The 17,439-nt window shown below is 42.7% G+C and overlaps 1 protein-coding gene across 7 annotated transcripts in view; it reads right to left on the bottom strand.

The window, feature by feature from the left end:
* The window catches only part of ST3GAL6 (ST3 beta-galactoside alpha-2,3-sialyltransferase 6), a 722,381-nt gene that overhangs the window by 88,970 nt on the left and 615,972 nt on the right, over window positions 1-17,439 (bottom strand). For all 7 annotated transcript variants that reach the window (XM_085622352.1, XM_085622351.1, XM_085622348.1 and 4 more), the window contains 2 exons: window positions 13,411-13,471; window positions 1,007-1,102 (listed from right to left, as the gene is read on the bottom strand). In XM_085622352.1, coding sequence (XP_085478478.1) covers window positions 1,007-1,102; window positions 13,411-13,471 — 157 coding nt within the window. The remainder of the gene's footprint in view (window positions 1-1,006; window positions 1,103-13,410; window positions 13,472-17,439) is intronic.

Below are 17,439 nucleotides of genomic sequence, written 5' to 3'. Positions count from 1 at the left end.
GAGATGACAGACTCTAATCTTGTCATGTGATCAAGCACACTTGGTGGGCGAAACGTGTCATCTGCTATATATATATTTTTTCTTTTTTTCTTTTATCACCTTACCAAAATAATGAAAATGACAATGAGCAACTTAATGGGTGTCCTGGGGCCATATTATGCATCAGGCGCACTGTTAATGTTTGTGCCACGGCACAGCTTTAAACAAGCTGCTTTAATCATCCCCTGTAGACGGGTGTACAGGGTGACTTCATCCGCATGCAGGGGGGTGTCGGGAGGAATGATGGGACTCCTTTCCCCCTCCAGAAGGCTGCTTTTAGGAGGTGCACTGAGTGCACCTCTTAAGGGCCTGTTTGCACCTGCATCTTTAATATGGTGCAGGTGCGAAGGCACAGACATTCCCTCATTTGCATGGGGCCACGTCCCATTCAAATGAGGGAACACGCTGCCATGATAGCGCTGGAGCTACATGTGCAACAGTGCTATCAGTATTACAGAGGGGGGGGGGACGCACAAGCTTCTGGGTCACCTTCTGCAATACAATTGTACCACAGCGGGGCACAAAGCAGGTGAACATGTCAGTTGCGCCGCCTGGACACAACATCTAATAGGGCCCCTGGAGTCCATTGTGAAATAAAACCCCAAGACATCAAGATATATGCTCCACAAACTGTGCCGACTATTAATATGAGGTGTTGATTCAGATTACAGTAAATACCCTTAGTTAATTTTCACTCATTTGGAAGAATTCTGAAAACAAAATATTGTGAAATCATCAACTACTAACTGAACATAAGAGGTTTCTCTGCCCAAATACATGCAAAATGGGATAAATCTGACAATGTATAGTTGTCAACTGTAATTTTTCTAAGAATGTGGTTCAAGAACAGAAAACACACTGATAATCTCTGAAATTCAACAGAAATTCTAGTGAAAGTAAAAATCAGGCAGTGTTACTTATGATAACAATCATCAATAACTGCTTAGGTTTAAAGAGAAAAACTTACCGTATTACAACATCATAGGAGTCAATTTTTCTCCCAAGCGTTTTGTTTCTAAGGACTCCACCACTTCCAACAACAATACACTTTTTACATGAATTGCTAGAAAAAACACCAATGTTAGTTTGAAACTATACATAGATCACCTTTTACATTTATGTCCATCACCTCATTAGCAATTGTCAAAATAACTTGCATAAAGACTTCTGTAGGAACCTTCAAAATTAATAAAAAAACAGTTGTAGTCCTTATTAGTGGCATACATGCATTTAGATTTCTTTACCGTATGGCCTGATTCTTATGCATACAACTCAGGTGCAACATAAATATGCCTATATTTGCTAGTATCTGCAAGGTTGTTTCTCTATCAGTCCCTGACCACTCTCATCTTGCTTTCTTCACCCTTAGTGGTCAACGATGCACACCTGCTCTTTACAGATGCCCCCGCCCATTCCTATCCTTCCCTTTAATATCCTCCATTATTTATTTCCTCAATATTATATGTACCTAAAATGTTTCAATGCATATTCCTTTAATGGCCTTTGTGGTCGAGGAGACAAATATATGGAAAACAAATCAAATAAAAGCTCCTTCAAATTTAACAGAAAGCAGAACATTGTGATACGAGTACAATTATTGACAAAGAATTACAGAAACGTGCTTTGGGGCATTGCCAGGAGTTCTGGGCGCTACACAAATCCTACAATTCTTCAGGCTTCTAACCAATCTGTGTTCTGAAAGCGTGGTAATGCTTCAACCTTACAGCCTATTCAGAAATGACAGCAGTCTTAACAATACTCAAATCAAGGAGATATTTTTGCTCCCTTCCTGCTGTTGCTCACCCGTGCTTTTTCAGAGACCAGCGTTGCCATGCCCCTGAGAAGTTGCAGTCGCTAAGAAGGAATGCTAATTGAGACAAAACTTAGTGATGGTCGAATGGGTGGGAAAAAAGGATATCGGACAGCTGTCGTATTCTGGAAGAACTGCAACAATGGAGGTTCCTCTATGGGCTCCATCTGATATTTGCAGAAGCCCTGTATATTTTGTCTGCAGTGCCTTTTTAGGTCGAGCCTGGGCAGTGCGTGCGCTGCTCTGTGGCATGCTGTATTCGAGTATGGTCTTGAAGCCTCGCCCACTCTCCACCAATATTTGTCATTGGCTTGTGTCATTGTCCTTTGCAAATGCTGGCTTCTGATTTGTCAATATGCTTGTTAGTGCCTCCTTGTATTCATTTGTACCCTTCCATGAGTACCGGCCCTTTTACCCTTCTTGTTACACAGTATGTCTTTTTTAGTCTGTGAGCACCATTTTCTTTAATGAGTTTCACCTACTGCAGGCACGACATGCTTTGCTGCAACATTCACTACGCCTTACGGACTTTTACTTTCCAAGCAGCCCAGGACAATGGCGCCTGCTTCTTTGAAATGCAATAGGTCGAAATGGTTACTTACCAGTAGGAGTAGTTTTGCAGCTTGAAGAATTTTCTGGATTCACATGCTGTGTATCATTCCGCCATCTAGTGGTTGGGTCCGGAATTGTCTTTGTGTCCCCCCCCCCCCTTGTTTTGGCCGCTGACGACCACCATTTGGTGCCAGGTACGTCCCCTGTGTGACGTCAGTCGGTATCCTGGAGGTCAACATGCGTGGTGGCCATCTTCGGATTCTTTTTTCTGCTTTTCTTATGTTTTGTAACCCTAGAGATGGTTTTGAAAAAATAATGATGTAGTCCTTTGCTTTCCCACCTGTTTGTTTTTCCTTATAGGGGAGGTCAGGTGGGTCGCATATGAATCCAGAGAATTCTTCATGCAGCAAAACTACTCCTACTGGTAAGTAACCATTTCGTTTTGCAGCGTAAATCCTTTTCTGGATTCACATGCTGTACATCAGATTATGTAGCGGTTTCTACCGTGTCTGGGAGGCTGTGGTGAAAGGAAGACCTTGCAACAGGTGTTGAAGCACCCTCTGTCCAATTTGAGCTTCCTTATTCATTTGTATATCCACACAATAATGCTTTGTAAAGGTGTGTGGTGATGCCAATGTTGCTGCTGCGCAACTGGAATCAATGGGTACATTGGCCATAAATGCCAGCATTGCTCCTTTCTTTCTAGTGGAGTGAGCTGGTGGTTGCATTGTTAGTTCTTTTTTGGCATTGGCATAACTTAACTGGATAGCTTGTACGATACATCTTGCAATAGTTGCTTTTGTGACAGCTGATCCTGTGTTGGTATGTGCGTAAGCAACAAACAATTGCTTTGTTTTCCTGATCTGTTCGGTTTTCTGCAAATAATACAGTAAAGCCCTCTTTCCATCTAGGGTTTCTTGAAGAAACTGGCAGGAGATGTTTTGATTTAAGTGATACTTGGATACCACTTTTGGCAAAAACTGTGGGTTAGTCTTTAAGATTACTTTATCTTTGTGGATTTGTAAGTAGGGTTCTTGCATAGTTAATGCTTGCAGTTCACTTACTCTTCGTAGTGATGTTATAGCATTGAGAAAGGCTGTTTTGTGAGTAATATGTTTGAGGTCCGCTACATGCATGGGCTCAAAGGGTTTTGTCGTCAGTTGAGAAAGTACTGTATTAAGCTCCATGTTGGTACAGGAGCAGCTCTTGGAGCTATTCCTTTTGCTCCTTCTAAGAACCTATTGATGTCTTGTAAAAAAGCTTTTGCATGATTTTCCTTTTGTGTATGCCGCTATGGCAGCAAGGTGCACTTTAAGGCTGGAAAAGTTGATGTTGCTGTCCAAGAGGTAAGTAAGATATGTAATAACGGTTTCTTGTGTATTGATAGAATTAGTGTTGTTGTTAGCGGTGCACCATGTGGTACATCGCTTCCATTTTGCTGTATAGCATTTTCTTGACAGTTCACTTGCTTTTTTTTAGAATTTCCATGGTTCTGAGCGGTAGATTGAGATGCCCAAATTCTATGTATTCCAGCGCCAGGCTGCTAGTTGTAGTGTGGCTGGTTCCGGGTGAAAAATCTGGCCCTGTTGCATGGTCGGCAGGTCTTTTTCTGCTTTGGGTGAAAAATCTGGCCCTGTTGCATGGTTAGCAGGTCTTTTTCTGCTTTGATCCTCACCATTTCTCCTTTGGATAGTTCTAAGAGAGTTGAGTACCATGTTTGCCTTTGGCCAATGAGGAGCAATGAGAATCATATTTGTTCCTGGCTCCTTTGCTTTTTGTAGCACTCTTTGCATCAGGGGTATTGGTGGAAAGGCGTGAACAAATGTCTGTGACCAATTGAGTGAAAGTGTATTTCCCATTGACAGGTGGTGTGGAAACCTCGAGGCAAAGCTTTGGCATTTCTTGTTCTGCATTGTTGCAAACAGGTCCAACACTTGTGTTCACCAGATGTTGAATAGATACTGTACTGTTGTCTGTTTCAACTCTCATTCGTGGGAGCAGTTGTTTTGTCTGCTCAGTTGGTCTGCTGTAATGTGGTCTACCCCTGGTAAATGTACTGTCGGTAGATTGATTTTTTGGGGTATCGCCCAATGCCAGATTTCCTGTGCAAGTTTGCTCTGGGGAAAGGACCTTGTTCCACCCTGTTTGTTCAGGTAGAACATTGTAGTTGTATTGTCTGTTTGTATTAAGATGGTTTCCCCCTGAATATGTTTCTGGAATGCTTTGAGTGCCAGAAAAACGGTTTTCATCTCCAGAAAAATGACCATGAACTTTCAGCTGGTTGAAATGTGCACCCCACCTGTTGAGGGATGCATCCGTGGTGACTGTCACAGATGGAGTTGGGTCCCTGAAAGGTCTCCCTTTTGCTATGTCGCTGGATGCCCACCATTGTATCTCTGCTTGCACCCTTTGTGTAACAACCACTAGATCCTCCCAACTTCCTGTGGATTGTGACCAGTCCTTCTTGAAATGGGCGCATGTGTGGGCGAGCATGAGGGATGAGTGGGATACATGATGCCATCATGCCCATTAGTTTCATTACTTTCTTCACTGTCAGAGACTGACCCTTCTGGTAAAGGGCTGTTTCATGATGGATAGCTTGTATTCTGGCTTGTGTGGGATAAGCCTTGGCGTTTGCTGTGCTCAGTCTTGCTCCCAAGAAGGTTTTTCCTCTTTCTGGTGTTATAGAAGATTTCTTGTCGTTTATTGAGAAACCCAGGATTTGTAGCGTTTGAATTGTTTTTTGAACATGATTGTGACATGTTTGTTTCGTGAGTCCCCTTATTAGCCAGTCGTCTAAGTAGGGGTAGACGTGGATCTTCTCTCTTCTCAGGTATGCCGCCACTGCGGCTAGACACATTGTGAACACCCGTTGAGCCGTTTTTATGCCGAACGGTAGTACCTTGAATTGGTAGTGTGTTTCATTGTGTAAGAATCTTAGGTACTTTCTGTGCCTTTTGTTCATAGGGATATGTAAGTAGGTGTCCTTGAGGTCTATTGTTGCCAAGTAATCCCCCTTTTGAATCTGTGGGATTATTTCTTGAAGGATATACATCTTGAAGTGTTGTGTTAGTATGAACTTGTTTGTGAATCTTAAGTCTATGATTGGCCTTCGAACTCGGTCCTGTTTGGGTACTAGGAAGTATGGAAAGTAGTTTCCTTAGTACCACTCTTGTGTTGGTACCTTTTCTATTGCCTCTTTTTGGTATAGTTCTGCGTTGAGCAGTGTTTGTTCTGATCTGGTTAATTTTCTTGTTTTGGGTGGATTTGCAAGCGGTGTCTTTGTGAGCTCTATGCAATATTCGTATTGTACCACAATTAATATCCAATTGTCTGTTGTGATTCTTTTTCATTGTCTGTGGAAAAAAGGATATTCTTCCCCCCACTGGTGTTTTGTGTGGGTCCTCTTCCATGATAGAGTCAGTTAGACCGGTTTCCTCTTCCTCTAGAGGGTTGGCCTCTTCCTCTGCCATTCCCTCTTCCTCGAAAGGGCTGCTTCTGCTGTTGTTGCCAACCTTGGTAGCTAGACTGTTGATCCATCTGTTGGTTTTGGTTCTGTCCCTGAGATTGTTGTGGCATCTGCTGTCCTTGACCAAAGCTGCCTCTACCAGTGGATTTTCTGTTAGAGAAGCCTCCCTTTACAAGAACCTCTTTGCTGTAGGGCCCCCATTGCCCTTGCTGTTTCATTGTCTTTTTGAATTTGCTGAAGGGATTCATCCACTTCTTGCCAAACAGAGCTTCTCTGCTTAATGTTCTGTTGATAATTGATGTCTGAACTTCTTGTTTAAAGCCAGAAATTCTGAGACAGGCATGCCTTAAGGATGGTTCCTGTGCACATTTGTCTGCTCGCAGTATCTGCCGCATCTCGGGCTGACTTTAGACAGGTGTTAGCCACTTTTTCCCTTCTTTGACAATAGATCTTGCCCTTTTTTTGTCCTCCTCGGGGAGTTTGTTCAGCAACTCTTCTATTTAATCCCACTGTTGGTGGCCATATCTGTTTAACAGGGCATTAGAGTTGGCAATGCGCCACTGTGTTGCTGCCTCTTTCTCCATTCTCCTCCCCACCATGTCCATCCTCTTACTTTCCTTTTCAGGTAGTGGCCCGGTGTTGGAGACTGCATTGGCTCTCCTCCTGGCTGTGGTGACAATAATAGAGTCAGGTACTGTACTTCCCTGAATATATTTTGGGTCTTTTGAGGAGGGTTTGTACTTTTGCTCTACTCTGGGGCTACCACCTTGTTTGAAGCTGGTTCTTTTAATGCTTCTTTGCCTTGGTGCAGGATACTTTGCAGCATAGGCAGGTATTGTGTTCCTCTTGAGGATGGTGCCAGTGTTTCTAGCAAGAAACACGTGTCCCCTTTTGCTTCCTCTAAGGGTACTCAAAATAGATTTTCTGCCCTTTTGACAATTTCATTGTAGAAAGCTATGTCATCTGGAGGTGAAGCTTTCGAAGGGTAGCTGCAAATCTCTTGTTCCAGGCTCTCCGTGTTGAGGTAATTCGACTATTCCTCAAAATTTTCAGAGTTTTTATCCTCTTCAGGTGGGTCTTCGTATACCTCGGGTTCTTCGCCTCGAGGTTCTGGTGTCAGCGGAGAGTCTAAGATCCCTTCTTCCTCTCCTTTAGCGTCTTCTGCCTCTTCGGCGTTCTCTGGTTCGGCCGCCGGTGTTTTCGGGATTCGAAAATCCTTCAGTGAGGCATCCAAGTCCTTCTTCTTTTGTTGGAGCGCTGCCATTTCTTCCTCAAGTCTTCTCCTTTTCAACGTCGAGGGCCCTTTCGGCGTTGGTGGCTGGAGATTTTCTTTTCTTCCCGACGTCAGTCTTCAGCGGTGTAGTGCCCTTTTTTGTGGGCTCGGTGTCGACCCTTTATTTTAGCATCTTTGGCAATTTTCCCTCCTCTGTAACCTTCAGTTGGGTTCCGTGGGGTTCTTTCAATCGCGGCTGATCTTCGATCGCCTTTTTGCTTGGCGTCGGGCTACCTTGTGCCCCTTATGTTCGTGGCCCTTAGGTTCCGACAGATCTTTATGGTGTCTTACCTTCTCCGTCTTTTTCGGATCCTTAGCCTTTTTCTCGGCGTGGATTTTTTCAGGGTCCCCGCACTTTATCTAGCGGGTTCAAACCTTCTTATACACTACACGTGACACTCCGAGGGTCATTGACATTTGTATCGCAGGAAAGCCTGCAGTTCATAATTTTCATTTTTGTCACTTTGTACGTTAACTATTGTTTTACATCCGACACTCGCTGTCATGGCAACACGGCAATCTCTCGTTGCTGGCTATGGCTTAAGACGTTCTTGTATGTTTCGAATTTCCTACACTACCTAACATCTTATATAATGGGTTCATACATTCTTATACACTACGCGGGAATTCATTCCCTCTGTCTTTTGATGTTCCTTGATATATTGCGGTATAGTTTACTGCTTATAATTGGTATCCGTTATCTTGCATGCCCATATATTTATTTTTTTCGCATACGGTTGTTACCGCCTGGATTCCTTGATAGTCTTTCGTCGCTGACTACGCTTTAGAGTGGTTCACTTCCGATTTTTACCATATTTATTTCCGGAGCACTGGTGTTATGCGTTTGAACGTTTTCACGAAGCGTTATACGGTGAAAGTTGACCGCAAACTTTGCAGGTAAGTGAAGTCCGCACGTCTAGTATGGGGTCATTCTTTTCAAGATCTTTTAGAATACGAGTATTTGCCTATTCTGTCTTATTCACGTTTCACTCTGTGCAGCGTTAACAAATATTGAGGTTCACGTGGGTTATCCTCGTTACACCATCACGGACCAGAAGATTCATTTATCGATTTGATCTCCCAAGGGTTTCATTTGGTTACGGATTTCTGACCGCACAGGTTATTTTTGGGCACTTTGAGATGTTCTTCAGGTTCTGTAAAATAATGGTCTCCACATTTTCACTGATCGTTTTGTTTACTGCATGACCTTCACTATTTTCTGCTTCTTTTTCACCATCGCATTTCATGTCCCCTATCTCATTGAATTTTACGCAATCATTCAGTTCTTGGACCAAAGCGGGTACTATTTTCTTTTTAGGGATTACTCCCTGACAAAGGGCTGGGCCCGAAATGCATGGGGGCTTTTGCAATTCCTGTCAAGTAACATGTTGATAAACACGCCTTGATATGTACATACAAAATGAAGTATATGATGATTGAAATTCTACGATTGGAATACTTAATGAATAAATTCAACGTGAAAATTATAAAGTGATTGAAAACTTTGTAAGAGCGACATGATCACCTAGGAGTGCTTATATGAGCAGGTCCCTGCTACGCGGAAGTCCGCAAAATGCAAAAATAACTCACCCGCACTACGCTGAGCTCCGCAAGCAGCAGAGTCTGGCTGATAAACGCTGTTCGCAGTGATTTTCAGTGCCAGGTGCTTGTCTGCACTAGGCAATCATCGCATTTGGCACCATGCACAGCGCAAGCAGGCGCTGTTTCCTTTCTGCCGCTCGCGTACATTTTTATTCGAGCCGCAGCTTTCTCAACGCGAGCGGTCGCAAACATATGCGACCCCTCGAAATAAAAAAATCGTACTGCCCGCGTTGAATAATCTCGCCGGGATGTTGATTTTCCACGCATGCCAACTTGATGTTGACGATCGTGAACGAGGAAAAATCTCCCCGAGAGGTGGATTTTTCTCCCTCGCGCTAGCCAATTTGACGTTGACAAACACAAGCAAGGAAAAAAACTCTGCTACGCAGAGTTTTTCGGAACTTCGCGAGCTCCTCGTAACGTGGAGTGCGGAAAACTCTGCGAGCGGAGCAGAATTTACCGCCCAGGCTTAGAGTTAATTAGGAAGGGTGCCCAGATGGGTTGTTTCACAGCATAGCACGTGCAGCCTCAAACGCTATTCCTTAACATATTGGAAGCCAATTAGGGACATCCAGATGATGTGAAATATGCTTTCTGTTTGATAGCTGGAAAAGCAGGTGCACTGCCATATTTTGAACAAGATACACATGGCATACCAATAATTTAGTAGGGCAGATAAGAGAGGAACATTGTGCTATTGCTCAGGAGAATGGTACTGCTGGCCCTTACTCTCATTCATTTATGGGTCCACAGTGAGATTAAAGCCAAATGTAACTTTAATTCACATTTATTGCGCCAACCACATTACTTTCCCGAAGGTGGGGTGGCATAGCATGTACTTCATCTGCGAAAATCCCACATTTCAACTTCATGAAGAGTCATGTAGATTTTACGCCTTTCTACACAAGGCAGGATGATAACAATAAAACACATAGTACAGCTCACATTAGGAAGAAGCCCCTCAACCTGTTTGCCATGTACCTGTGGGATGGTTTATAAGGTGTGCTTAACAGCAACTGCAGCTGGGCCATGTATAGGGCCCCTGGTTTTTATCCTCCTTCCCAAGGTGATCTCCAAAAAGTCCCGGAAACAGCTTGCTTTTGTGAGTATAGGAGCCTGCCTTTTAAATGCAACTCCATTTTAAGCTGAGTAGCGCAGGGAATCCTCACAGGTCAAGACTAACAATTCTCTAGTGCCCTGAATTTCTGGTCTACCGTAGGTCAGGGATGATCAACATTTTACAACCTCGAAATTGCACTGCTTTTTGAATGCCATACCTTTGGTATTGTCTTTCTTAGCAGTGCTGCCCAGTTCTATCAACAGAGATCCAGCCTCACGTGCTCACGTCACTATACTTTATGTTTTAAGTCTTAGGATGCTAGAATCAAAGCTCTCTGGGCAGAGTCTCCATAAAACCTGTGTAGCAAACTAGAGCATGAGTGCTTTTGCATCCTCCAATTTGAGAATCGGTGAGGGTAGTGAATGTGCCGCCGCGAGACCCTAACTAGCAGCCCTTAACACATTTTGAATCGATGGCACCAGTTGTTCAAGTCACACCATGATTTTTATCATCGCTATTTTCAAATGTGGCATGACCATCTGTGTTTTGGGACGGTGACCCTAATAATGCTTCATTCCGGTCCAGCAAACCAATGTTTTTTTCTAAGCTGTATGTATTTGAAGGTGCGCTCATCTAAACTTAACACCATGTATGTGAACTTCTGATCTGTGTTATGGGTGGCTTCTCACAAATTATTTAGGACATTTAATAGTAGTAACTCCTCCCGGGACAATAACTGCATGTCATTGAGATTTTCTTTCTTGTATCTTTGGGAGGAATATTGAGATGTGGCCACCTTCTTCCCCACAGTTTAGAAACCAGATCGCCCTGACAAATCTCGCCAGCCTCGAAATGTAATTGGGCTCAGCTGACCACACCAACAGAAGTCCAATAGGGGGATTAGTCAAACTCCAGTTCTTACTCTCCGCAGTCTCTGGTTCCCTAGCACATCCCTAAGCATGTTCCATCTCTCCTCCTACTCAGCACTGAGTAATGATCAATGCAAGAATCTCTATGTTGTAGTAAGAGGTTCCCTGGCCCTCGTTCATCTTCGGTAGTGCCCTCCACTCGGGTAGCCCTGTGTCCGTGCAGTGCATTTGATCATGGAGATACCCGTGCCAGCTGGTACCATCTTGGAAGGACATTTCCAGTGAAGGGTCGTTCCTCTCCTCTCAGATTTCCCAGGCTTAACCTGCTTCTCAGTTCCCCATGACCAGGCTGCTACACTCACACCGGTTCCTGTGCCTCACCCTGAAATTTCAGCGCTCACTTTTGTCCCAGACTGCCAAACCTGCACCAGAATCAAGTCTTCCCAAAAGACTCCGACAAAGGGCCCCCGTGCATGGCTGGCAGGGTCCGTTCCCTCTGGTATCAAATTTAAACATGAGACTGCATAATGAGAGTTTGGACTTTGTTCTCTCTAGAGGAGAACATTTCATGATCTAGTTAGTGTCCATTGTACTACGCATGCCAGATGAACTGAATGACTTGATGTAGCATAATTAAATATTTTCAATGGCTCATTACGAAATATTGCATTAGCATATGTGCAGAAAGGTCTGTACTCTCCGCTGGACCCGAGAAGGCAAACAAAAGAGAGGGAGGCCAAAGAACACCTGGAGCAGTACCGATGAAAAAACAAATGAAGACCCTGAGCCATAGATGGGGCATCATAAAGAAACGTGGCCAAGACAGACAGATATGCCAGTTGGCACCACAGGCAGTAAATGAGTAAGAAAGGTCTGTAAGTCTAGTGAAAGCCATATCAGCCATCTGATCAGGTGAGATCAGGCATACAACTTTAAAGTAAAGATGCACTGCTTTTATTGACGCTGTAAAACAGCCGGGCTTCACTAAGGCCTTAACTACTAATCATACTGCATCCTGCTGCTTCGAATTTCGGATGTAACATCTGGTTAATACATATATTAACCATGTCTAGAGGGAAGCAGTTTAGCATAGGTCATTATTTTGAATATATGCAAGAGAAAATGGTCTGCCTGCAAAGAATTTGAGGTATATATCATCTTTATTCGGATGTTTTAATTGCTTGGATAGAGATTTTCACTTTGTTTCCTCTGAGATGGTCTACAAAGCAAATATTTTATGAAGTTATGAGCTTTCTGCTAGAGATGGAGCATCCTTTTGTTTCCAATGGATGTGGAATCACATTTGTGCAAGAATAGGATAAAGGTCAATCTTATTCAAACCAGCCCAATGGATTATGTTAGAATATATTACCCTACTCATATAAATATGTGGTATTAACTGCTCTCAACCCACCATAATACAGTGGTAATCTAATCTCTCTAGCAGAAAGAAAACTGTATACCATACACTATGTAAGGCTTAATACTTTTTCAAGACTAACATGCATAATTGATTATACATTCTAACAGTTTCACTTTCAGTTTTTGCAGCCAAACTCAATTTTACATTATAAAGTGTATGACTGCTTACAAGGAACAACACAACTCAAGACAGTCACTGTAATGTGGTGTTCTTGATCTCTGATCCATCAGTAGGTGGACAAGAGAAATCTGGACATCCTAAGATGGGTTGTAGAAGTTCTTGCATATCTACTTCATCAAGTGTACTTAATGAAGGCTGCTGGTCATCCTCAACTAGCCAATAATGTGCAATCCCCTACTGCATAGGACAAAACTAGTTGTAAGAAATCTACTTGGTTATAAAGCACTGCCTGTGGACAAACTGTGCCGAGGCAAGCCCTGATCAGAAAACTGTTCAACACAGTATCACATAAAGAGTAGTAGAGGTAGCTGTAGTTTGTTGCTCAAGGAGCTTTATCCGAGTGTGCCATCCTAGCTATGAAGAGGAGGTTAATTCATAAATGAACAAGGCAGAAAAGCATTTCACGTTTCCCACATTCAGGTAAACTGACCAACAGGCATTCAGAGATACTGTATATCTATACAGAACTATATACGAGAAGGCTTTGTAAATATGGCTGTAAAGACATTCCTTTAAAGTTGTTTTGTCTCATTAATGTATGCAGAACTAATTTCTGTATTTCATTATTTTATGGAGTTTTATAAATTGCCAAGGAGGTCACCTTACGTGCCAATGATATGGCCTTAAGGGAAGTCCAAATTACTCAATGGCACAACGGAGAACCCGTCTGTGAGTCAACTGCATCAGTCATTAGGCAATAGAGCAACCACATAACTGATATGGTAGGAAAAGATTCAAGCATGCTGAGAGACCCAGCAGCAGATGTAGTGAGGATTTCAAGGCAAGTTTAACTTTATTAGGTCACAGGCCATAAAACAACAAAAGCCAGAGCACATATTTATAATAAAATAAGGTAAATAAAAACACATCACTGATCCAGATAAAATCAAGAGTATTCAGTACAATTCATAACATTTCATGAGATTAAAAAGCGCTGCTAGTAACCGATTCACACAGAATAGCATTTTTTAATGTTCATAACCCCTCCTAATATGAAATGCTGATTTTATAAAATGGAGCAAACTTCTAGTGAACCTAGTGCCTGCATAAATAGTAGCCCTTCCTTGTACTGTCTCACATTGGCCTTCCGTAAAAGGGATGCCAAGAAACGAATGCCGTGATAAAACACTTACTTAATGTTAGAGGGAAGTCCGCAGTTTTTCAGTTTTGAGAATACCATTCTGAAATATCTTTCTATAAAACAAAATCAAAATAAATCCTATTACAATAAATGGGTATTCGGTCACACAAACATAACAGCATTTTTAATTCAGTAACGATTAGAACAAGCATTGGCAAAGCCTTTGGACCTATAGGCTTTTCCAGTGCTTTTTGCCAATGCTATTCAGAATTGGCAAAAAGAGAAAAAAAAATTGTTAGCCGTTACTGTGAAGCATAAAAAAAAAGTGATTACGTGAAAAGCAGCCCAGCATGATGATAAATATGTGTGCATGAGTTACCAAACATGCGCATGCATGTGTCAAGAAAAGACTGTCATTTTGTGTTTTTTAATTTACTGTTCCCAGAAGGCAGCTGCTAATCTTGATGCGATAAAAACAAAAAATACTTTAAATGTACAATAAACTGCATTCTGAAGAATGGGCAGCCCACTACAGCTGTCAGCCCCTCACAAAATAAAAACAAAAAGAAAAGTATTTTCATAAAGACTGCAAAAACTGTGACAATAGAAACAAAAAAAAGCATGGTAGGTGGGGGAAGCAAGAACGAATGAGTTGGGGAGGGAGGCGAGAAATCAACGTTGAGATAGATCATACGAGGCCAGTGTATGATGGGGGACGAAGCAACACAAGGAGAGAGCAAGAAAACATGCACTTCCACGGAGTGCTGAATGGGAAAGAAAGTAGTTCCTTCAACGTGAGCAGTGGAAGGACACAATCATCCAATCAAAAGTAATTTAAAGAAGCTGTGCTCCTGGGAAGGTGCTGAAACAAGAAGGAGGATAGCCACTGAATAAGATTCAACAAATGAGACGGACATGAAGGTCAACTAAATGTAAGCAAATGGCTTGCCCACAGCCCATTATAAGTTCTGGTAATGTCCACAGTAGGTTTTTAATAAGAGACAGATAATAGCAGCCTCTGTATGCAAAACGCAAGAATAAAATGTAATACTCAAAGTGAAATCTCGAAGGTACCATCTTCGATATTCAGTAAGGATAACAAACGACTCTAGTTAAACTCTGACAAACTATATATAGCTTAGATTATACTGTAGATGGTGGCATAAAGATATTAATCGAGTGGCTTTTTGCTGAGGTTTCCAAAACATCAGTAAGGTCCGTTACATGTGCAGTGCAAGTGAAGTGAAAAAAAGAGAAAACTCATCCCTAACAGATGGTTAACTATGCTGGGACCCAGGCAATGGCCATGCCAGTAGGGAGGAACTCCACTGAACATTCTGCTATAAAAACATACCGAATAACATTTTAGCTGGGAGTCACCTAGGCATCTATCCACCATGTGGCCCTCCACTTAGTGACATGGAATGCAAATCACTTGTGACTAATGACTGAAAGTGAGATCAATCCTGAGTTTGATAGATTTACTAGAAAGAAATCCATTAAATCATATTCATTCTGAAAAACCTGGTCCCAGGTCTATGGACACATTTAGAATTACAACTATATTTTTGGTTTGTCTTGCAAGCTTGGTTTTTGCCAGACCTCATGTCAGTCTACACCTTGCACACAGGAGACAACACAGAATATACAGAGGGGGCTTTCAGTCGGTCTCCCCCAGCCAATGGCTTATTTGAGGAGGTGCTTTTAGGCAATGGTATGCCTGTCATGCTTTGAACTGTGCACATCATTTTGCGATGTTAAACTCAGCTATGGTGACTGGGAGGTAAAGTTTCCCGATCCACCATCTCAGGTGATCAGCCGGGTGCCGCCCCTAGAGGAAACGTGGCCGAAGCTCGGTAAGAGCAATCTTCATGAAGGGGGAAGATGGGGTGCGCATGCAATTCTATTACAGGACCGGAGGCTTCGGATTATGCTTCTCTTTCTTTTATTTGCTACTCACAGCAGCCAATGAAAAACGTTTTGTTTGCAAATAAAAACTACATTTCCCATGATGCTCGTCAAAACATCACATCCTGTATAGCCCTATAAGAGCCACTGTATCCTGTTTCTCCTCCTCTTTCTTTGCTGCTCACGCAGAAAGTGAAGTGCTCAAGAATTATACTATGATTACTGTCTAATATTGACTGTTTAACTGGTTTATAGTCATTATTGTAGGTAGTGCTTGCGCGTTTATCGCGCTTAGTTTTACCGTTTTACATATATGTGCACGCTATCGCGCTGTGTGCCGCGCGTGCTTTGCACTGGGTTGCGGAGTGCTCCGACACTAGTGCTTGTATTGCGCTGTGATTACTGAGCCTCCGGCAGTGTTGAAAGGCTCATGCTGAGAGCGGTTTAGAAATGTGGTGCGCTCCCCGCCGGGAGCAGTGAATCTCATTAACGCGGGCGGCCCAATCAGGCTTAATTTTTCTTCCCGCTGGCCTCAAAGTACCACGCTGCTCTCAGCAGCGTTACATTGACAGTTTTATATACGCTACAGGCTTCCCCTCATAGCCGGTGTGCTTGTTGTAGGAGAGCTTCCTCAATAACGCGCTTAATTGGTTACAACGAGTCACTGTGGCCTAATGGTTAAGGTCTCTAACTCCTATTCCAAAGGTTCAGTGTTCGAATCCTGTTGTGCTTTCACAGTTAAAAAATTACATTTAAATGTAACTATATATTTAAATTTGAATTTATATTGAATTTTAGGATTGGTATTTTCTCTGATTAATGTTTGTCAATATTAAATACTGCACTGTTGCTTGTGTGTGCGCAATAGCGCTAATAAGTTTAGCCCACCCGGGCGCAGAATAAGGTCACTCTCGCGGAGCGGAGATGACGAGCGGATACTTGCTTGCTGCATAACTAATTGGGCATGCGCGCGATCATCATAAAAAAAGACTTGGCCCGGCCGAGCACAGAATCAAAACGCTCCCACAAGAGCGGAGATACCGCGCTGTCGTTTGCAGCGTTCCAAGTGAGTCACTGTGGCCCAATAGTTAAGGTCTGTGACTATTACTCAAAAGGTTACGTGTTCAAATCCTGGTATTTCAATGGATGTGATTTCTGTAGTAATTTTAACTGTCTCCTGCTCATAAGGTTATGTGTTTAAATCCTGGTATTTCAATGAATGTGGTTTCTGAATTAACATTACTCCTGGCATTTCCATATGGTTGTTTCTGTTCACTGCGCGGTCTCGCGCTTACCCGCCAAAGGCTTTCCCTAGTTGCCGAGTGCGGTTATGGAGCCATAACACTCCGATGTGCGTAGCCCAATTGGGCTACATTTGGACGTTTTGGGCCTACGCACATCGCACGCGTCCCCTGTTTGCTCCAAGGTTCATAGTGCCTCGTATTTTACATGGAGCACTTTTTCCTTGTACGCCTACCGGGCTGCAACAATAGGCTGGCCCTTGGAGTGCGCACACGCTCCTGGTATTTCAATATGGCTCTGACACCCTTGGAGCTGGAATAATTTAGACTACAGCATTGCTGAGGAGCTGATGCATTATTTTTTTTCAATTTTCGTGTGCACAGGGTTGGTTCCCCCTCTACTCCTCCATTATGCTGTGCTTTGCACTACTATTTTACAGAACAAGGGAACCCAAAGGAATTAAGACAGGGACCTTGGGCAATTTCATGTTATAGAGAACAGTGGTCCCTATTCAGGAGGAATACAGTGTGATAGATAACCATACACTTAGAATAGAATGTATGTCTTTTGTCCAGCCGGACAAGAATTTATTTTCATAGTATTTTTCAAAAGTAGTATCAAATAAAACATTCAAATGAAAAGTGGGCACAGCCGTGACCAACAGAACACAAGACAGAACAATGAACACAGAATTGGCCAAAAGGCAAGCCAAAATGGGTCTGTACAGTTGTTCTCAGTATAGACTGACACAAATTAATCATTTAACACCATTGCACAATGTGTTATAGCTTGAGTCTAGTGCATAGGGTGTTTGGGTGTCGGCGACGTTTCGATGCCACATTAAATATAGGGCATCATCTTCAGGACAAACAAATAATGCACTGCTGTCTTAATAATATATCACACCTTTTTTACAATTCTTTACATACAA

The sequence above is a fragment of the Triturus cristatus genome, chromosome 8, assembly GCF_964204655.1.
Source record: "Triturus cristatus chromosome 8, aTriCri1.1, whole genome shotgun sequence".
NCBI lineage: Eukaryota > Metazoa > Chordata > Amphibia > Caudata > Salamandridae > Triturus > Triturus cristatus.
Note: the sequence above shows the minus strand (reverse complement) of the source record. Positions and strands in the feature narration are given on the sequence as shown.